The 23,385-nt window shown below is 34.3% G+C and overlaps 3 protein-coding genes across 3 annotated transcripts; 2 read left to right on the top strand and 1 right to left on the bottom strand.

Moving 5' to 3' along the window:
- On the top strand, positions 1 to 1,017 carry LOC118485080 (uncharacterized mitochondrial protein AtMg00810-like). The gene has a single exon (XM_035981324.1). The coding sequence runs from the start codon at positions 1 to 3 to the stop codon at positions 1,015 to 1,017; it is 1,017 nt and encodes a 338-aa protein (XP_035837217.1).
- Positions 1,018 to 15,305: 14,288 nt separating this feature from the next.
- LOC110895400 (cytochrome P450 89A2) lies at positions 15,306 to 17,425 on the top strand. Its single transcript, XM_022142710.2, has 2 exons — positions 15,306 to 16,115; positions 16,250 to 17,425. Exons 1-2 carry the CDS (start codon positions 15,306 to 15,308, stop codon positions 16,976 to 16,978), a joined length of 1,539 nt encoding a protein of 512 aa, XP_021998402.1. The 3' UTR covers positions 16,979 to 17,425.
- LOC118485079 lies at positions 17,329 to 20,424 on the bottom strand. Its single transcript, XM_035981323.1, has 6 exons — positions 20,416 to 20,424; positions 20,155 to 20,223; positions 19,962 to 20,054; positions 18,505 to 19,419; positions 17,478 to 17,507; positions 17,329 to 17,358 (listed from the first exon to the last, which is right to left on the bottom strand). The coding sequence occupies exons 1-6, from the start codon at positions 20,422 to 20,424 to the stop codon at positions 17,329 to 17,331; spliced, it is 1,146 nt and encodes a 381-aa protein (XP_035837216.1).
- Positions 20,425 to 23,385: the final 2,961 nt, after the last annotated feature.

Below are 23,385 nucleotides of genomic sequence, written 5' to 3'. Positions count from 1 at the left end.
ATGGGGTTTCGACATCAACAATATCCGGATTATGTGTGTTTACTAAAGAAGTCGCTCTACGGTTTGAAACAGGCCCCGCGTGCGTGGTACCAACGCTTTACGGACTTTGTCTTTTTATTGGGTTTCAAACAAAGCAAATGCGATAACTCGCTTTTTACTTACCGTCACAACGGTGCTACAGCCTACTTACTTATCTACGTCAATGATATCATTCTCACGACATCGACAGACTCTCTTCGCGTGCATCTTATGTCTCGTCTCTCGGCTGAATTTGCTATGAAGGATCTCGGGCCTCTTAGTCATTTCTTGGGTATTCATGTTCAACGGCAAGGTGACACCATGTTTCTTTCTCAGCAGGTTTACGCGAAAGAAATTATTGATCGGGCCGGCATGTCTACATGCAAATCCGCGGCAACACCAGTCGATACTAAGCCTAAACTTGGCTCCAACTCGGGTGCTGATTTTGACGATCCAACGTTATATCGTAGTCTGGCGGGGGCCCTTCAATACTTAACTTTCACGCGGCCCGATATCTGTTACGCTGTGCAGCAAGTATGTATGTATATGCATGCACCCAAAGTCGACCATTGGAATGCCCTCAAACGCATTATTCGATATCTTCAAGGCACCTCGTCTCATGGTCTCACAATTGGTATTTCTACGGATCTTTCATTACGTGCTTATACAGATGCCGACTACGCGGGTTGTCCGGATACGCGACGTTCCACCTCTGGTTACTGTGTCTATTTAGGACCGAACATTATTTCTTGGTCATCTAAACGTCAAGCTGTCATTTCTCGATCCAGTGCCGAAGCAGAATACAGGGGTGTTGCAAATGTGGTTGCCGAAATTTGTTGGCTTCGTAATCTTCTGTTAGAATTACATCGACCCGTCACCACAGCCAGTCTTGTCTACTGTGATAATATCAGTGCCATTTACCTATCCGGGAACCCCGTTTGTCACACCCCCAAAATACCACCCATGGGAAACCCTACTAGGCGTGTGACAAACCAATAACGAGCCACCAATCATATTGAACCAATCACAAGTTGTTAAATAAAATCATCAATTATTAATGAAAACTACCGTCAATAAGTTTAAATGAAAACCAACATGTTCAGCGGAAGCAAATAAAAGAAATCATAGTTTAACTGTTTCAAATCAATTGTATGTAATCAATAAACCCATCATTCGTATCCAATCAGCACGACCCATGACCACTCTAGCTACTTCAGACAGCAAGTTCCAAGTCCATATAATCTAACGACCTGCGAGCATGCAACAAGTGTATCAGACAACGCTGGTGAGTTCATAGTTTACGAAAAACGTTGGTTACCAAGTATGTAGTTAATCCATTGAAGTTAAATCCGAAAGTAATGTTGATAACAATGTTGATAATACCCCAATACAAGACGGCTTCTGATTATTTTGCCCTTTCTCCAATGCTCCTATCAAAGCATTGGTCATGACTAGGTCATTAGTTCAACACCCGTCCTCCCAGGAACGGGGTGAGGTTGCCAAACCTAAGTAGCGCTACTAACTAATACCATGTTACCTTCCCGGTAACCAAACAACACGGAGGGACTTTAAAGGTGATAGGAAGAGTATATTATCCAACATTCCCGTTTTTACCCAAAAGACTTATCCCTCCCAGGAATACCCACTGACTGTCCCAACCACCGGGACGCATGCTCAAGAGATGAACTCACCTTTGTTTGCTCGGTATGATAATATACTTCTAATGTTAGTTAATGGTTAGGCCCGTTACACGCGACCTAATGTACGTTAAACGTAAGTATGTATGTGGGATCATGCAATACCCTAATGTCCAAACAACCTGGTTTTACGGAATCAAGTTAACAAGTTAATATATAACAACACACAGCTGGATGTTAGCACGAATGCATTTACGTAATAATAACTTGAAACAAAATAGCGGTCACACATCGAATGAGGCCCACTGTCAACAAATATATATATATATATATATATACAACCCGTTATTGTTTATGATCTTTTATAATTTATAAAGTCATTTGTATTACATTATTACTATTGATTTTACATCAGCCCACTAATTAGAATTCATACATACATGAATGTTAAATTTCAACTATGCATATCGAATACTACCCACTTATGTGAAGACATAAAATGTATATCATATTCCTCCATATACAAAGTCCCAAATAATGAAAGAAATCGGAGTGCAGGTGCTAAAATGTATATCATATTCCTAACAGTTCCCATGTGATTACACTATTCAATGTCATCAGAATTCTAGTTTGCATTGTCGGCCATATATTGCTAATTCACATTCAGCCTTGAGGTCCAATTAACATCAAGCATCATCAGTTCATTAAAGGGGGTGTCGGCCATAATGTTAAATAAAGGTGTAGCCTTTCTAAGATAGTGGTCCAATCATAAGTGGTTAATCTAATTTATATAACAGTGGCCCATATTTCTTTATTTATGACTACATGTGTTTAAGTAAGTCAGTAGGATGACATGATGGCCGACGAGAGACAAGCCGACGAAACCCATGACTTTCATCATTGGCCTGTTGGCTGCTAATCGTGCAGAATACCCTAACTGCGACTGTTACTTTCTTGGCAATACAATCATTTGCAATCATCATGTAATCATGAACACATACCGTTCACAACCCGATTCCTCATCCATAACATATTAACAGTCTTAACGATTACAAGTATCATTCCATTCAACGATTACCTCTCGACATCTAAAACCCTCATAACAATCTAATTATGAATCGTCTAACACTCATCAAATATATCACTGATAATCATGTTTTCATGTCAAATATATCACTGATAATCATGTATTCATGCCAAATATATCACTGATAATCATGTATTCATATCAAATATTAAACAGTAGCACAATCAGTATGTATTCACGTATTAACCGAAAAAAAACGGAGATAACAATCACAACGATCTTCAACACTAGAAACAGCCGTCAAGTTCAAGGGAGAGGAAAGTAAACTAACCGAAGATCAGAAAAGATGTATGGGAGAGAAGGGGCTGCCACAAGTCCGAAGCTATTAGGGTTTGGGTGTGTGTGTATACGTTTAGGAATTATGAGTGCAACATCCCATGCACAAACATATATGCGTGTGGACTGTGGGCTGGCTTATTATGTGTATGTGGGCCAAGATCTAATACCCTTAATGTTGGACTATAACCACCCCCCCCCCCCTTAACCAATAATTCAGTAATCTAGTTCTATAAATGTGCAAAGTCCATAAAGATGTTGGGTTAAGAATTGGGTTCAAATGGTTCGGGCCTGACAGTGTGGGCCGAGATGGTTTTAAAAGTGCTTACGACCCAAGGATATGTGCGGCCCATGCCCAAACACACACAATGATCATAACCAATTACATTTACGTTTAATAAGTTTAACATAGGGTGAAACGTTTATCAAATAACGTTTAGCAAATTTAACGTAGGATGAAGCGTTGGAGAGCAATAATGAGAAGTTAAGATCACGGGCAATGAAACGACACTAACCTTAAAAGTTCGGGTTGTCACACCGTTCAACATCAACGAACAAAACACATCGAGTTGGACATTCACTTTGTTCGCGATCTAGTTCAGCGAGACACTGTTCGGGTTCTTCACATTCCTACGCGGTTTCAAGTGGCTGACATCTTTACGAAAGGGCTGCCTAAGGTTTTATTTGATGATTTCCGCTCTAGTCTCAGCATTCGCCCTCCTCTAGCTTCGACTGCGGGGGTCTAATAGACAATGTATTATAGGAAACAAGATCATACATATTTGTTACAATTATTCTGTAAATATCTCCTCTCATATAGGAGATTCCATGTACATCTTTATATACGTGTATCATGATTGAGAAAGGGGCAACAAGGTTTTCATTCTATCAAAGATCATTCGCAGAGTAATTTTGATAATTACTATACGAGTAAAATAATTACAAAAATATCACGGTGTTTTTTCAGAAAAACATTCAGTTGATACATTTTGTATGTTAAAAATATCTGTATTTAATCTTTTGTCCATATATATAATTTGTATGCAAGCTTAAATAAATGCAAAATAGTTGGTGTTCATGATGTGTTTGAGATTCTTGAATATCCAGATTTTTTTTTTCAATCACGTAATTTTTGAAAGCCAAATTTTTTATGTATATTTTACATAGCCATAATCTAACTTAAAGATGCAACCGATGATTTAACATAAAGATGCAACCATACATGAAAAAGAAAAAAAAAAAAAAACTACTGTGAGCTAACAAAGATTTGGAGGGATCTTAGAATATTTTGTTAAGAGCATCTCCAACAAGAGATCTGCTAAACACGTCGGGTTTTCAAATCACCATGATTTCGGATGAGGGCTATTGAGATGGAAAGTCCGGTGAAGGTGTGTCACACCCCAACTGATGACGGAAATATCAGTGTGAGACGAAATAGATTGCTCATTACACATAACACTAAAAGTGACAATAGAATTTAAATAAACCGATTTCATTTCATTGCATTCCATAACAATTGTCGAATTACAATACAAGGAAATCAAATACAACATGTTTCAAATACAACATGTTTCAAATACAACAAAGCAAATTACAACATAACGTAGTTCAAAATTTGATATAAAAATTAAAATCTATGATTTCTAGATGTGTATCTAAGGCCTTGTCGCTACACCCAATTTTAATTAATCATCATCTTGCAATATGTTAAAAATACATGGTTCAATAGAACGTATTGGCGATTATACAAGTTTTGATACATAGCATAGTAATAAACGTTTTAAACGGATCCACATTGCAAGCTAGCTATTCACGATTAACATTAAAATGGCATGTGAACAAACAAGTCAACCCAAGGTTTAACGCAACTAAAAGACTTAACATGACCTTACGTTCACGGGCGGTGCGTCACTCCTATATAGCTATACATGTTAAGGGTAACTTGAAGTAACAGTTGCATTCGTACGAACTGGGAGTTCCCTTTCGTACGAGAGGGATGTCCCTCTCGGACGAGTGGGCCTGCTATTCGAACGATTGTGACTGTTTCTTAGGTAAATCAGTTCGGTTTTGTTTGAACTAATCACCTACTCAACTGGAATTGGCTCAATCCTGAATCCACAGCTATTAACTTAGCTTGTGAGCTTATTAAACCTCATATCCAGCTGAGTTCGAAGTCAGAAAGTTTGTGAAAAGGTTTTTGAGAGATTAACTTCACTTCCATCTTGTTCCTCAACTGAGTTGAGTGTTTACATCAACTGCCATGGCAGATCTGATAAACCAAACGGGAGTTGTGAAGAATCTATGTAAAAAGTTTGATAAAAACAAAAAGAAAAGTAGAAGAAAAGATGAAGATCAGATGTTTTCGAGCTAGATACTCACTTAGAAGTGACTGAGATGAGTTCTAGATGAATTGCCTGAAGTTTGTTTGAGAGAGAATTCGGAAGTTGAAGGATGGAAATGAAGGAAATGGTCTTGTATTTATAGGCTGAAAGTGGCAGTTTGGGGCAGATGCGCATCCGTACGAATGGGCCAGGCCCATCTGCATGAAATTGCCAGGCCCAAAAGCCCAATGTCCAATTTTGCTAGATTTTGACGGGTTATGTGCAATGTAATAGTGTTGTGCATAAATAAAGAAATGTATAAATGTATCTTGTATGTATAGTAAGTATGAATACACATGAATTTGCATGTAAAAGGTATCAAGTACGTATGTAATACGAATAACGACAAGTATTTATGAATAATGATTAACACAAGTATATAAAAGGTGAAAATTTTATTATGATTCAAGTCTCGGATTACAACGTTTGAAATGAAATACGATTACAAGGTTCCATAAATGGAAAGTATATTAAACTTACTAAATGAGGAAAGTTACAAAAAGCGAGACGTTACAAGGTGTAGTCTGGTCCAGCGAATCAGTATTTTTTGGAGATGGTAGGCCCCTTTGCTAGATATTTGAATAATTAAAAATAGTTATTCCGGAGGAGTAGGTTGCATACAAGGATGGTTTCTTATTATATGTCAGGCTTCCATGTGCAAAAATCTTTTATTCTGCATGTTTTTCGAATTTCCAACAGGTCCGAGCAATCGCTTATGCATCCGTTATGCCCTCACCTTGAGTCATCACATGGTTAAGCATGCATGAAATGTTCGAATCTCCCCGAAAAGAATATGAATCCTTGACAGACTCCTCTAATAAGGGTTCTCTAATTGACTCGACTACTTGTCTGTTGTCGCATAAGTCAATCTTAGAGTTGACAAGAGCCATATCTTCTTCTTGAGTCCACATGTTTCTTAACATTTTTATGAACCTTTGTAGTGAATTATAAGTTTAGAAATGCATATGTTTCTTGAAATACAAATTGAATTTATAACTAGTAAAACTACTCGTTGCAAAAATAGTCATTAAAAAAAAAAAAAAAAAAAACTAGCCATTGCGAAAGTTACCATTTGAAAAAAAGCCATTGTATGAATTATATATTCTTTTTAACTATTTTATTTGAATTTATAATTAAATAAAATACTAGATAACGGATTAAACTAAAAAAGTAAATAATCAATTATATTGCAACGAGTTTTATTTTTTATATTTATTTAATAACAAATATAAATATAATTATTATATAAATAAAATAAAAATAGATCATACAAAATAAATATAGTTTAAATAAACTGAAAAATTAGGTGATGAGATGGATAACAAAGGAGTTTTTTTTTTTTTTTTTTTAAATTGGTGTTGGTAGAAAAAATATTTAATAAAATAGGTGATTTGAAAAATATTTACCAAAATAGGTGTATTTTCAATCTAATCTATTATAATTCTTCCCTTTTTTATTCAATTAGCCTATTATCCCTTTTATATTTGTTTTTCTTCAATCAGCTTATTATACTAACGTATTATTATTTATTTTATAACTAGCTTACAACCCCGTGTATTACACGGGTTAAATGACAAAAAAATGTAAATTATAAACTTGTATATAATCTTTATTAATGAAATGACTTATTTAGATAAAATAGTTAAACAAAAGAACAGTTATATTTTCGCTATTCAAAATAATTTTCTAAGTTTTCACTTCTCTTTCGAGATACTACAATCCATTTTATTTTATGTCTTAAAAAGAAGTAACACTAAAAAATAAAAAAAATAATCATAAAATTGTAAGTATTTTTAAAAATAATTATAAGTTATTAGGTTATGGTAAATGAATTGTAATTAAATTCTACTATGTATATTACTGATATAAAAAATTCTTTGATATAAATACTATTTTTAGATATATGGATCATGAGACAATATATGAATATCATCATTGTATAGAAAATATTACATTTAAAAAATCATACTAAAAATAAAGTACACGTTTAAAAAAATAGGACTAAAGTTTTTTAAACTATAAATTTGAGCGTCTACAATAACTTTTTAATTAGTAGTCGACATTTAAATATTCAAATTAAAATTTTTATAATATTATATAATGTCTTTATTTAGCATGATGATAATGTTTTTAGTTACGTAATATGATTGAAACTAAGTTTAATATTTAAAACTCAATGTTATTAGGAAGTTGGACCATTTTTTAAGATGAAAACATATTGATATTAGCATAAATTTAAAATTGGAATAAAATATTGAACACGTGTATTACACGGTTTAAGTAAATATATTGTTATATACTTAATAATAAAAAAAATATGTCTTTTAAAAACCATTTAGTGTTCGCTTTAAAGATAATTTGGTACTTTATTTAGTTAACCCGCTTGTAATTTTAGTCTTCTAAGTTATATACTATAAGTACTTGTACATGTGATTTGATAATTTATTACATTTCTACAAGTTGTGAGAACTTAGAGAACTCGGTCTTACAAAAAGTTTTTTGAATTTTTTACATGGGGTGTGAATGAGCGGTTAGAGACTCAGGGCGTTAAACTTTTTGATTTTAGATTCAAGTGGTTAAAACCACTAAAACATAGGGACTCAAAAAGTAATTTACTATTAATTAAATTTGAAATTATACGTTTGATCTCTAACTATATTAAATAATATTGTACTTATTATATTATTTGATACATTTATATTTGTTATAGATAATTATTAATTAAATTTGAATTTATACGTTTATCTCTAACTATATTAATTAATATTATATTATATTTTGTGTATAAAAATTAATATGTAATATTATTATTAAAAGGGAGGAGGCACCAGAGAGTGACACGTGTACAAAAAGATTTTTGTTTATTAGTATAGGAAGATTAAACCATGTTAAAAGGACCTCAGATTGTCGAACACGATTTATATACTTGGATAATTTAATGGAAATATAAAAAATAAAAATCATTAAAGAATAAAAAATATATACTTGGATAATTTAATGGAAATATAAAAAATTTTTAATATGTTGGTAAAAAAAGAAAAGATAAATACAAAATAAACAATAAACACCATTTTGGTAAATATTTCCAAGGAACACTTTTTGGTAAATAGTGTTTCCACCAACACTAGTTTGAGAAAAAAAAACTCGTGTAAAATGTTTACTCGGTTTCATGGATATGTTGGTTGATGATATTTCACTCACGTAATAAATCAACTTGAAGCTTATTTTATTTCTGAAATTATTAACTTATTATTAACTTATTTTTTTAATAGCCACAAACAACATTTTTCTCATTTAGTTAATGAACTAATATGAATACATGTCTCGTTGGTTTATTTATGTTCATAAACGTCCGCTTACGCTCGTTAATTTGAATTCTAATAAGTTGGTTCATTTACCCTTATTTATATTCGTTCGTTTATGTATTCATATGAATATTTTAGTTCCATTACAATGTATAGTTTTAAAAATTAAAATATTTAAAAATTTAAAATAATTTATTTTACATAATTGTATAAAAGGGAATAAAAGGAAAAACATTATAAAAATAAAAATAAATAACAAAATTATAGTAAGTTAGAAAAAAGGTAAAACAAGAAAGAGTACAATAAGTTGTTAGCTGTTGAAAAAAAATAGAAACCTGATAATATGTTGACTGAAAAAAATAGAGTTAATTATACCGTTAGTCCCCGTGGTTTATGGAAAGTAACAACCTTATGTACTAATAGTTTAAAGTAACAATCTAAGGTTTTAACTTTTGATTTTATAACATCTTAGGGCCTTAAAGCTAACAAGTGTTAAATACTAACTAAAAACTTAGGGTATTTTTGTCAATTAAGAACTTAGTAACCAACCTTTTTACTTTGGAGAAATCACAGTGACTAACCACGTAACTAAATCTGATAGTATTTAAAATAGAATCTTTTTTTCTCATTTTCTTTAACTAAGTTTTTTATATTTAACTAAAAAATATAAAAAAAGAGGACAAACCAAAGCACGCTAATTTCTAAAATTCAAAATGGTCAATATGAGTTATAAAAAAAATTCTCGAAACCATGGAATAAATCACGTTTAATTCTAAGCCTTTTCTCACATAATTCAATTTTAGTAAAAAAAATTAAAGTTTATATCCATCTAGAACTGAATTCAACTTCATTAAAAAAGCTACACATGGTTGATCAATATGAAGTTTAGTTTGAAGGTGGTCATCAAACAATAAAGCAAATATGAACTTTATATCCAACATATACCCATCCACTCATCACAATTTAGTTTGAACTAAATTTCTATGAAGTTTAGCATATCTTTATTCTCATCCATTGATCACTTTATATCCATCGAAAACTAAATTCTCATGTGCATGGTGGTCACCAAAAAATGACTGGAGGTTCCACGGCACGATGCCAATGGTGGTTACAAGACACGGTGTCGATGGTGGTTCCACGGTTCAGTGGTGGTACGGCATGATGATGCGACGATGTTAGGTGGTGCAACAATACGGTAGTGCGACAGTTGGATTCTATGTTGGGTGACGATTGGGTGGTGCGATGGTTCGATGGCACGGTGGTGGTTCAACGGTTAGGTGGCGGTTCGACAGTATTGAATGATCACAATGTGTATCTATTTTTTATTTGTTTAACTTTATTTTCTCTTTTATTAAATAAATTATGTACACATATTTAATAAAAATAAATGTCACCTAAGATAGTTTACCTCCCATTCAGGTTACTTATATAGTATTAGCAAATAAATTAAACTTTAATAAGTTAATTAGAGTGGCCTAATTAAAACACTCTTAAAACTTGGTTATCATTTTGTGAAATATTCTCGTTAATTTACTTGTAAGCTAATTACTGAAGTGGCTTCAAATTAGCTTTAATACGTCAATTACATATAATTATTTAAAAAATGATTTACATACATAATTAAAAAGGTTAATAAAATAATGAAAAAAAAAGAAAAATTGTGTTTTATATATTACAATAGTTAATTTTGTGGTTAGTCTCTGTGGTTTCTCCATAGTTCTAGGTTGGGTACTAAGTTCTCAGTTAGTTTTTAACGGTCGTTAGCCTTAAGGCCCTAGGATATTACAAAATCAAAAGTTAGAACCTTAGATTTTTACTCTGAACTATTAGTACATGAGATTGTTACTTTCCATAAACCACATAGACTAACGGTGTAATTAACTCAAAAAAAAAAAAAAAATTACGATAGATTAGATAAAAAAATACCAATTTTGATAAATATTTAAAAAATCTAATTTAGTAAATATTCTTTCCACCATCACCATCAGGAAAAAACTTAAAGAAAACATCAATTTTAGTAAATATTTTTTCAAATCACCCATTTTGATAAATATTTTTTCCACCACCACCACCACCCTTTTGATAATAAAGTGGAGGTTTGGAATTGTTTACTACCGGTGGGTTACCACCCGCGCTTTGCGGCGGGTTCAAAACATAGATAAAAAAACAATCGCGAATGGACATTTTACGTAAAGGTAAAAAAACCACATCACGACGGTATATTCGAGTGTCACAAAAAGTTATCAGTTCAGTCTGTGATGGTATCGACACTCGTTATAACCATAAAAAAATATTTGCGTCAGGTTTGAAACGTAAATTAAATAACCTACTTATGACAGTACATACGAAAGTTAGAAAGATTTTACCTTAAGAAAAAACTAAAAAGAAACGACAATAAATAAGTAAAAGGAAGAAAAAGCTAAAAAATTAGTGTCTAAATAAAAATTACAATAAAATGTAAAGGGAAAAAATATAGTTGAGGGTCAAATAGTAATTGTAACAAAGTGTAAGGGTTGAAAATGAAAAACAATTATTAAGATTAAGGGCCTAAACTTACTAAAGTAGAGAGGTTGTATGATAAACTAATTAAAAATTAGAGGTATAAATGAAAATTCTTTAAGGATAATATTTTTTTTTTTTAAATCATCAACTTCTGTTTCGAATTATCAGATCATTTTGAAATTCCACACGAAAACGGACAATTACAAAGCAATGGCAGGTAGTCGGGCAACAAGTTGTGTCGCCACCCCCTTTTGAATAGAAAAACCAATTCTACTAAATACAAAGTTTGAAACCTTTAGCGACGAAGAGTTACTGTTAACGACTTTTTGAACCCGATTCAAGAGTCGCACAGCGTCAGGAGCGAGACCACCAAAGGTATCAAACGCAAACGGGACAAACACATGTTGATTCTCCCGGCAGGCTTTCTCATGTTTTGCTACTTTGCTCGCCTCTGCCTTGAGCACCGCTTGCCCTACGACAAAGCCCTTGTCCTTGAGCCCGACAAGAGGGGAGACTCCAGTTAAATCTACACAAGCGTGTTTCCCCCCTTCCCATCCAAACACAAGGATGTCCGCCGGGCGTAAAGTGGACCTCCCCTCTAAGGGGTCAGTCAGGAAATTTACTGGAGCCTCCTTTTTGGCATTTTGATAATTGAGGAAGGTTCATTTGAGAAGAATTTTCTTGCAAGAAGAAAAATAAATTAATATAGACCCTATATATTTTTATCAATGGTTGTGAATCAAGATATAATATTTGTCTACTTTTAATTAATTCTTTAATTAATAAGGGTATGATAGACATTTTAATGTAGAGTACTAATAAATATTAAAAGGGTTACTTAAGTCTTATTAATGTTACCATAATTTTCTCCTTCACCACCTTTAATGTGTTGGTCCTACACCAATTTTATTAGAAGTGACCAAATTATTTAAAAGTGTTGGGGTCCTACACATTATGTACCTTGCACCAAAACATTGTTTTTATGGTGTAGGAAACATTGTTTTTATAGTGTAGGAAACGTCGAATATGTAGGATGCATGATTGTTTTTTTATTGTGTAAGATGCTAAACTATTTTATAGGATAACTCATTTAATGATTAGGGTTCATTAATTTGAATATAAAAAATAAAGAATAGACTCATTAAATGATTTATTCAAATTACCTTTGTACCCTTTATCATTTTTATTCTTAATTTATAATTTCTTCTCATTTGAACTATCCACTTTGATAATTAAACCTAAAAGTAAGAATCTTTTGTCTGCTGTAGCTAATGATGTAAATTAATATACATGGGCGATGATGAGGGTGTGCGAGAGGACCACCATACAGGGCCCGTGATTTCGAGGGGCACGTGTTTTTCTTAAATCCGATATATATATATATACATGTTAATTTTTTTTAAATAGCATACCTATACCAACTCCAAGATACTCCCATTTACAAAACAATTTTTATGGTTTAGAAGTTAGTCTAATATCCATTTGATTTAGTGAGCCCAATACACATTTGATTTTAATACTAGTAATAGTAATAGTAATAGTAATAGTAATAGTAATATTAATAATAATAATAATAATAATAATAATAATAATAATAATAATAATAATAATAATAATAATAATAATAATAATAATAAAACATTGTGGAAAGGCATATTTTTTTCCAACTCAAACATAGTATATGAATTCTTAGAGACACGTCCTTGTCAACATATAATATAATTCTTGAGAAAAAATGAGATTTGTAATGATGATGATTTAAAATAAGACGACATACTAACTAGGAAATCTTGATTTTAACTTATATATATTGTTGTGGTTGATATAAAGGATTGCATGTTATCAAGATGATGAATTCGTTTTTACCCTTTTATCCTTAAGTCATGGGTAGATCCATAACCTATTTCATACTATCATAAAAGAAAAAGTCGGTGGCATTGGCCACCGATCATACAAGCCGACACGTCTGCTTTCTCTATTTCGCCCCTACTCCAACTTTTAGTCCTTTGTACACGTGCTAGCTTTTCATGATTTTCACAAACATGGTTTAATTTGTTTACTTAATTCTTGATGGACTTTGAAGTTAGAACTCAAATTATATAATACTCTAATTTACAACATTCTTGTGCAATGTTATTTGTACACCATGCTTTCTTTATTTTACTTGCATCATTTGTTTTGGTACAAGTTGGAAGCTTAAAGTTTTTTTTGGAGGTTTTATCTTATATTTTTTATATATGAATGTTAATAGAAAAATGGAGTTTCTTTTAGTTTTTTTTATTGATTTTATATACGAGCTTTTTCGATTTGGATGATTATTTATGGTTATTTGGCATTACTAATAGACATGGTTTCAAGTCTCCGCTGCAACTCGGAGGATAGTTTTTCCAGTTAAATCTAAAAAGAAATGGGCTACTAGAAGTCGAATCTTCAGCTCTACAATAGCAATATCATGAGTCTTAGTTATGAATAATTTTTTTATATTCTTATTCTTCTGTATCTTAAAGGCAAATGCTTTTTTTTACGTTTTCATCAGGCCTGTGTTTTGACGTAAATTTTGTTCGGCAATGAGTCGGGTCAAGTATAATACGTTTTCATTCTATGGTATAAATTTGAGTTACTGTACGTTTGACGCCACTAAGTATTGATGAAAAGGTAAGGGTGGTGTAGTGATTGGGTGAAACCCCACTAAACAAACTAACCCAAGTTCGATTCCTTTTCTTTTGTACGGTTTAAATTTGATTTACTTTACTTTTTAATCCAACTGCAATGCTTATATAGATTACACTAAGTTAGATTGGATACGTCAACACACGCGTTTTTCATATGATTAATGCATCACATAACGTTGGACTAATCCACTCGATGTTTCAACATGCTACAAGTAAAATTTCAATCCTTGACGTTATTATGTCTTTTGGTTTACATGTGTCAGTTTTCCGTTTGTTTGTACGTGTTTAATGCTTTTTTCGGTACATTTCCTATGTATGAATCGGTCATATATAGATAAGTTATGATTGTACATTAAAAATTTGATTGCTTTAGGTAATCTTGACCCAATATTAGAATGCTATTGAGTTAACTTGGATACGTCAAAACGTGCGCTTTCATATGATTAACGCATCACATAACGTTTGGACTAATTAATTCGAGGTTTAAAATGTACCCGGCCCGCAATATGCGCGGGTCTAATTACTAGTTATTATTTAACAACAATGGCATGAAATAGTTAGATAGATTGGTTGACATTGTGAATCGCTTTAATTTAAAACTGTAACTTTTTTTTAAAAAAAAATGTAAAGGAAATGTTTGATTTACAGTCTTATGTTGTTGAAATTTCTATATGTTGTTGAGTACGTAGTAATTATTTCACTGGTGAATTTGTCAGTAATATGTAGGTGAAATTTTCCTTGGTATACAAGACCACCGATTAGTAACAAGTTGGTAAGTTATATACCCTCGTCATGTTTTCAAATATTGATTATGTTTTAAGTGTTAGAACGACGTGTTAATTCAGTCATCTATCAATAAATTTCTTAATTGCTTTAGCATCATATAAATGTCAAAATTATAATTAATCAAATTTGTTAAATATACTTTATTCCCAACCATTATTATTATCACTATTTTCATTGTTTAGAAGTTTACACATGCAATTATGCAAAACCCTTCATGTGTTTTAAGGTATAATTAAGACGATAAAAACCGACCCATTTTTGCATACCAAGATCTATGCACATATGTATATAGTTCTTGTAATTTGTTTCATGTACAAGATTGTAGTTTTTTTGCTATCTTAAATCTGCTTTTGTTTCATGTACAAGATTGTAATTTGTTTCATGTACAAGATTGTAGAATCCTGATAGACTTTTACATTGCGTATATATGTAATATGCTTTTGTAAAAATTACATACACATAGAATTATCTACATGTATACATGTACACCCGTGTTAAATATATTGAGAGAACAGATAAAAACTAATGAGTAAAAAGAAAACTATTTTAGTAATTTCAAGTTTTTAAAGAAAATGAGCTGTAAAATGGTTTGCCTCGCATTATATATTGCAAGTTATCACGAATCAGAAACATTGTGTAATATGGAGAGCTGGTTTCTCATTCTGGTTTCCATTGGCTTCACAGCCATTATCAAATCCCTCCTGTTCCGCCGGAGAGACGGCAAGAAGCTACCCCCTGGGCCGTCGTTCCTTTTCTCCTATCTCCTACTGCTAACCAACTCCCTCCCAAACCTCCAATTCATCCTAAGAGGTCTCAAGTCCAAATATGGACCCATTATTACTCTTAACATTGGTTCTCATCTTTCAGTCTTTGTGGGCAGCCATTCTCTGAGCCACCAAGTCCTCATCCAGAAAGGCACCACCTTCTCTGACCGCCCTAAAACTTGGCGTATAGGCGGCATCTCTTCGGCCTCTTATGGTCCTATCTGGCGGGCATACCGTCATAATCTTGGCTCCAACTTCTTGCACCCTTCAAACGTCAAGTCTTACTCGTGGGCTCGCAAGTGGATCCTTGGTATTATGATTAGTCGGATCCAGGAGCAACAGGAGGCTGTGGGAATAGTTAAGGTGGTTGATCATATTGATGTAGCCATGTTACACCTGTCATTACTCATGTGCTTTGGGGAGAAGGTTGATGAAAGCCTTGTTAATGACATTGCATGTGTGCAAGATGGTTTGCTCTCATTAACTGCCTCCTGGAGTTTTAACGTGTTCCTTGTGTCCCGATGGTTGGCGAAAATGTTGTTTAGAAACAAATGGAAGAAGTTCAATCAATTGCGGATTGATCAAAAGCAACTGCTTGTTTCACTCATCAAGTCTCGGACAGAAGGAGCTAGAGTAGGAGACAAAAAACAAATGGTGGCATACATCGACACGCTTGTGAAACTACAGGTGTAGGAAGCCGCTTGTAAAATAATATAAATATAACACTAAGATTTACTTTTATTTGTGTCCAAAGTTAGTAAAAAAGACAATTTTTTTAGTTAGATTAAAAACTCATTTTTCATCCATCTTTCAAACAACAGGTTCCAGGGGAAGAGGATACAAATGAAAAGGATGGAAAGCTCACCCAAAAGGAGATGGTGACATTGTGTAGCGAGTTCCTCGTGGTTTCCTCGGAAACCGCCTCTAGTGCTCTACAGTGGATCATGGCTAATCTGGTGAAGCATCCTAGTATTCAACAAAAGCTCTATAATGAAATTGTTGCAGTGGTGGGGCCACCACCGCAGCCAAGGGTTGAGCCCGAATCGGTTATAAGCGAAGATAAGCTACAAAAAATGCCTTACTTGAAAGCAGTGGTTTTAGAAGGATTAAGGAGACATCCACCAGGGCATATTGCACTACCCCATAAGGTCAATGAGGAGGTAGAGTTGCAAGGCTACATGATTCCAAAGGGTGCAACCATCAATTTTATGATAGCTGAGATGGGTTGGGACCCAGAGGTGTGGGATGAGCCAATGGAGTTCAAGCCTGAGAGGTTCTTGTTGAACGAAGGTAGTGGTTGTGTGTTTGATATAGGTGGAAGCAAAGGGATCAAGATGATGCCTTTTGGTGCGGGGAGAAGGATATGTCCTGGTGCTGATTTGGCTTTGCTTCATTTGGAATATTTTGTTGCGAATTTGATTTGGTATTTTCATTGGAGTGTTCCTGATGATTATCATGTTGATCTTAAAGAGAAGGTCAAGTTCACTGTGGTTATGAAGAACCCTCTGCTAGCAAAAATCTCTTTAAGGACTAAAAAGACAACCATCTGAAAATCCATGCCATGCATGAATTGCTATAATAAATGGAAATCTGTGTTTTAGAAATAAAGTTTAGTGCTATATTTGCATTTGCTTCTATATGTTGATGGTTCGAGATGCATAAACACATCACAGGTAGTGATACGAAAAAGAAGGCTGTCCAGGTAGTAATTCTTGTGACTATGTGGAGTATATGGAAAGCTCGAAACAAAGCCGTCTTTTCAAACAGTCCAGCAAAAATTGAAGAAATATTGGGGGAAGTCAAAGCGCATAGGGCTAAAAATGTGAATGTAAACTAGCAAATGTGGAAGTCCTTTGATTTGTAATTTTCTTTTGTTTGTTTGTGGTTGTGCCAGCCGCTTCTAGCTTCTTGCTGGAAGTTTGGTTTTTGGCTGTGGTTTATTGAAGGTTGCAGTTAAAAAAAAAATTTGAAATACACTTTTCCCATTGTTTGAAAAAGGTCAAGCAAGTTGTTATTCTGAAAAAAAAAATATATACACCAAGGACTAACCATATATTTATTTTCGTTAAAATCATCAACCTGAACCAAGGCACATTTACAATTGTGACAATTCAAAATAACATGTTTAATTGTGGAAAAACCTTTCATAAATTTAAAATAAAGCACCATTAGTTTCAAATTATATACGTGAAATACAGGGAAACCATCAATCAGAGTATTATTACAACAAAAATAAAAACAATTGTAATTGCAAGAAAAGAGATGAAGCAGAATAGTTGTGATTGTGGATTCTTATTCAACATACGGGTTCTTTATAACATATTATGGGTTTCCTAAGTGAATCTATCTGTTTCCAGGAGTTAGCTCGATTTGAAATTCAACTTGACGGTGAGATGGAAGAACATGTAATTCTTCAGGGAATACCTCAGGAAGGAAAGTCGCGTATGATGGGAAAATCTTCAATCTTCCTTTCCTTCGTTTGGACGTCGGTGACGAGAGCTAGAACAGCAGTATGGCCCTTTCGTAAACACTTCTGGGCCTTTAGGAATGAGATGATGCGTGTGACAGCGCCACTTTGTCGCCTTGAACAATAAGAGGTTCGCCCAAAGAACGAGGGATACGAACAACTTTCTCTTGACAGAGTATTTCGGCTTGATGTTTGGATAATCAATCCATTCCAATGACAACGTTGAAGCTTCCGAGAACGATGGGAAAGAGATTGACGAGGAAGGTTTGACCAGATAGTACGAGTCTATAATTGTTGATAACGTGTGAGGCCTCACTCGACGACGTGCTTAGTGTCTAAAGGAGTTGGCGTAGGCTTAAGCGTCTTACTAATACGTAGGGATACATAACTAGCATCGGCTCCAGAATCAAATAGTACACTAACGTAACGATCATCAAGTAGGAACTTACCCGCTACAACGTTGGGATCATTCCTTGCTTCACCAGCTCTGATCACGAATGCTCTTCCTCTCGTACTGTTGTCACCATTATTGTTGTTGTTTCCAGTGCCTTGATTGTTGTTGTTGCGATTCTGGTTCAACTGAGGGCAATTCTTCTTCATGTGCCCTACTGCTCCATAATGGTAGCATCCATGGTTGTTTCCTTGCTCCTGCTGCTGTTGTGACTGGTTTTGCCTTGCAGGGTACGGGCTTCTACAGTCCTTAGCCTCATGCCCTGGTTTGTTGCATCTCTGATAGCGTTTCCTTTCACGCGGCCCGTTGTGATGTCGATTGCACTTGTTGCACTTGGGTCGATTTCCTTGGTAACCACCATGTTGTTGAGGACCCTTATTGTTCTTGAACTTCCTTTGCTGGGCTGGGGTCTGAGTGGGATTAGCATCTTTGCCCTGGTTGCCATCCCATTTGCGTTTGTTATCTCCAAAAGTTTCAGCAGTAGCACTGATTCGTTTGGGCAGCTTACCCTGTTCTACAGCTTGATCAGTGAGTCGGTGTGCGAGACGAACAACTTGTTGGATTGTGGGGAGATTAGCTGAAGTCACAAGACTTCGAATTTCGGGGACCAGACCCCTGATATACAGCTCGATTCTTCGGTAAGCACGCTGAGACATGTTGGGACATAGTGCGGCATAGTCATTAGATTGCTTAGTGTATGTCTTGATTTTCGATCCAACCATTTTCAACTCGTAGTACTCAGTCTCGAGCTTGTGGATACCATCCCTGTGATAGTATTCTTCCTTGATCAGATTCTTGAAATCATTCCAAGGAGTAGCATTGGCATCCACCAATCCGAGCATCTGAACCTGCGCCTTCCACCAAGAAAGCACATTCCCTTCGAGTGTACCAGTAGCAAACTTCACCCAATTAGCAGCAGGACATTCACACACAGCAAACACATATTCGACCTTCTCGATCCAGTGCAGAAGGCCTATAGCTCCTTCAGTGCCATTGAAGGTAAGGGGTTTACAGTCCATAAACGTTTTGAAAGTGCAAACACGCGGTTGAGTGGGTGCAGATTGTCCTGTCGCCTAAAACGAAGCGAACCAATTAAGAATGACAAGACGACACGAGAGTAGCATCTAAACATCCTAGAATGTTAAGTTTACCTCTGGGATGAGCTGCCAAAGCCTCAGCCACAACGTTTATCAGGTTCATCAGCTGATCCCGAGTCATGTTAATGTTGCCTCCTCAGCGTCCGCTCATTGTCTTCATATCCAGAAAATACAGAGTGAGAAAGACGCCGTAGTGTCGTGAGAAAATAGAGGGAAGTTTGACCATTGCACACACAAGTATGTACTATTTATGTATATAGCTAACGTTTCATATAATAAGTATACCAGTACATATATCATCCCATAGGCACCAAATAAGCAACAAGTAAACAAATGCCCGAGCCACGAAGTCTAGAATGTTGAGCCTTGCACTTGGAGTGTAGTGTCGTTGCGAGTTGCTTGGTACAAAACGGGTTATAGTCTGGTTTTTCTCAAAAAGACTTTTCTTTGTAAAACCGAGTTTACTATAACCATCCGTTATAGAAAAAGTAGTCGCCTCCAATATTAAAAAGTTTTACGTTGAAAATCCTCCCATCAAGTGTCTGAATAACAACATTCTTCTCAGGGTAGTTAAATGTCTTAATCCACTGCCCATATTCCCCAGGAAGTTTCTGAAAATGGAAAAAATACAAAATATTTATATTATAACATATAAAGAATACCTTACAACATCAGAATTTGGTTTGATATGGTTATAAGTTCAATACTCACCATAGATTTCTTCTCGTTGTGCCAAACTTGTCTTGCAAATCCGTAAACGATTATGCCTTTCAACGTATACTGTTTACATGCAAAAAAATGGGATTTAATTAGTTAAACTTCATGTGTAAAGAAACAACAACAAATTGTCTATTAAAACTCTAAGAATCAAAGATTCAATCAATCAACCATCAAATCGCCTATTATAAACCCTAACGAACATAGTCGAAAACAAAACAAACATCAAATCGGCGATTAAGAGTGCTGGCTAACATTAGACATTTACTAATTTCATCCGAATGAGAAAATCATCATAATATAAAGAAAGAACAACAAATTGTGTATTAAAACCCTAAAACCAATAGGGATAATGAAAAGGGGAAACACCTGGATTATAAACTAACAATATGAACATAAGCAATTAACGATAACGGATCAGAAGTACTTCGAAAATCTTATCAAATTCAAGGATTTTAAAAGTTGTCAAAGCAGATCATGTGTCTGACATAAGAAACAAAGCAACACATAACTTTAAAAAATTAGTACTGAAACACACACACAAATACAATGAAAAATACCCGATGTCGTCGATTGTGAAAGTCTTCAAATCCCTTGAACGTTGATCCGATTGAATGTATTGAGAGAAGAGGCAGAGGAATTTTTATTAGGGTTTCTTTACAATGAAGAGTGCGTAGGAAGCTTAATTTGACCATCCGTGTCATCCATTTATGTTTCGGTCATGCGGCATCCCATTTAAAGGTATTTCTATACGATTTCGGATAATCCAAATAACCAAATGGGTCATGCGATGAATGTGTGTCATTTAGGCGGGAAAATTAGATGAGGTGAAACCATGGGGTGACATGTGTCCCCCAATGGTTTACTTTATTAAGTATATAGATTGCTAATTCAAATGTTTTGCATCATACACCGATTCGTTTAGTTTATCAGTTCAGTAATAACATAAAATGGCATCGTACACTTCTGCACAATCTGATGATTTAAAGTAGCGCTTTATTATACAAATTGAAGAGCAAATCTATGTAGATAGGGCTACTCTTCAAGAGTTGAAGAGGTGTTTTGATGGATTGCAACTTGGTCTGCTCACCAGAGACCACGTTTCCAGAAACTTGATGGCGATGCCGACGACTTCCGTTCGTGACTTGTTTATTGCCAGTAATATAGAGTGTGGTGATAGAGACCTAGAGTTCATGACAGAGCTCAAGGATATACACCGAGAAGTTCAGTACTCGATGGAGTTAAAGTTAAAATTTCTTTATTCTTGCTGTTTGATTTTAATAATTTGATTAGTTTTCATTTTCATATGTAATTCTTACTGTTTTAATAATTTAAATTTTAATCATGTTTATCTTTCTTGTCACAGTTTAGTTTTACTTATTTTTTTTACTTTAAAGATACAGTGATAGTGTTCCATGGTCGATAAATTAGAAAATGTTGCATCTGAATTCTTTTTTAAGGTTGTTGTTTGGTACTAGTTTATCTATAGATGTTACGTGTCACCTAAATCTTTGTTTTGATTGAGAAATAGTGATGCATAACTAACGGTTTTTTGCACTCGGTAGCCAAAGTGCCGCTAGGAACTGAGAACAATCTCGCATTTGCACTCGGTTGGGTATCATAGTCTTAATTTTTGTATTATTTGACGTTTTGAAGCTGAGTTGGTGAAATTGTTTGGTATGAATGAGAAACTTAACCTTATTTATGTTGATTGAAATGGGAAGAAAAACCCTGGCACCGACCTTGAATATGTGAAGATGTTTTAAGGAGTGAATCAAGGTAAGATTTTAGTAATGGTATTACATATATAAATTTGCCTTTTTGGTAGCATGTTTTGATTATTTTTAAATATTTACCCATAATATATTTTTATTTTATTTCCTTTTCATACTTATTTCAGTACGTGATAATGATTTAATTTTTTCCTCTTTTATCCTTTAGGGTTTTATGTTGCTACTGATGAGGTTATTATTGTGATGTGAAGATAATGTTCAAAAGGTGAGACATAACATTCACTGTTCCAAGGTATTGTTGTTTTGATTAATATGATTCATATTATTAATTTTTCTTTTCGTGATGAGATTGTAGCAAGGCAGTCAGTTAAGGCAAAGAGACAGAAAATAGACTCTGTTCGAGTGCACCATTCATTGTTCCAAGGTAATGTTGTTTTGATTAATGGTGGTTGTAGGTTGTAGAACTATGATGTGTTTTTGGTCTTTAATGCTGATGTATTGCAAAATACATCTTTTATTCGTGTAAAGTTTGTATAGTTTTCCATTATTTTTAGTTTTGTTTTCGTTAGAATGGGCATACTATTGATCCAATCGTGTTTTGCAGGTCTTGATGCTTAAATTTGCTGGAAACTGAGTAAAACGAGCCAAAATACTGAAACGTCAAGTCTTGGAACGTGTTGGAAAGATCGGGGTGCTAAAACGAAGTTAAAAAGCTGGAAAAGTAGTCTCTGGCGCCTCGTGACAGATTAAGCAAGTCTCTCGCGCCCGGCGAGAGACTGAAAGTTGTGGACAATTAAAGAAACAAGGTGGCGCCTCGCCACCCAATCCATGTGTGGGCCACGCCCCGCCAGAGGCTGTAGCTGGCAGATTATTTCGAAATAATTCAAGGGTTGAGTTGGAAATTCATATATATTCATCATAAAACTTAAAAAAAACCCTAGTTACGAATTTGTGAAGTCCAAAAGCTTATTTTGGAAATTGAAGTGCTGCGTTTGAAGAGCTTGGATCACGGGAATCATTGGTTTGAGTTCGGTTTGAAGATTGAAGACTTGCACGGGTTCTTTAGTTCCTTGTTTGTTTGATTTCTCTCTTTCAAAACTTGTAACCATGAATTCTTGTTTGAACAACTTTGTTTTGCTTTCATTGATTAACATGATTGGCTAAACGCTTAAACCGCCTAGACTATGATGAATGGATTTGAATAAAGTTTGAACCTTTTTAGTTAATTGCATGTGTTTATGGATTAATTATGTTTTGTAAGAGGTTTGGTTTATTAATTTGGTGTGTATGCGTACTTTAATTTGGTTAGTTATTATCAATTGCTTCGTATGAATCTAGGTGGTTGTCTGCTACGGAATAGGTTCACGCTAGATCTTTGATGTAAGACCCTAACACGCTTTAACTGAAAAGACGCAGCGGAAATACGTACCATAAAATTTCTTTCATTATAAACTTTTTGACTTACTTGAAAGTTCATTTTAAAATAACTCTT

This window comes from Helianthus annuus, chromosome 12, assembly GCF_002127325.2.
Source record: "Helianthus annuus cultivar XRQ/B chromosome 12, HanXRQr2.0-SUNRISE, whole genome shotgun sequence".
Classification (NCBI taxonomy): Eukaryota; Viridiplantae; Streptophyta; class Magnoliopsida; order Asterales; family Asteraceae; genus Helianthus; species Helianthus annuus.
This window is presented reverse-complemented; position numbering and strand designations above follow the sequence as displayed.

What these genes read in the sequence shown, in the direction of transcription:
- LOC118485080 (XM_035981324.1), top strand. Translation starts at nt 1, where the DNA reads ATGGGGTTTCGACATCAACAATATCCGGATTATGTGTGTTTACTAAAG.
- LOC110895400 (XM_022142710.2), top strand. Translation starts at nt 15,306, where the DNA reads ATGGAGAGCTGGTTTCTCATTCTGGTTTCCATTGGCTTCACAGCCATT. An exon ending in ACACGCTTGTGAAACTACAG is followed by an intron (nt 16,116 to 16,249) that starts GTGTAGGAAGCC and finishes TTCAAACAACAG; the next exon opens with GTTCCAGGGGAAGAGGATAC.
- LOC118485079 (XM_035981323.1), bottom strand. An exon ending in ACAACGAGAAGAAATCTATG is followed by an intron (nt 20,055 to 20,154) that starts GTGAGTATTGAA and finishes TTCCATTTTCAG; the next exon opens with AAACTTCCTGGGGAATATGG. An exon ending in GATGCTACCATTATGGAGCA is followed by an intron (nt 17,508 to 18,504) that starts GTAGGGCACATG and finishes GCCTTGGTTCAG; the next exon opens with GTTGATGATTTTAACGAAAA.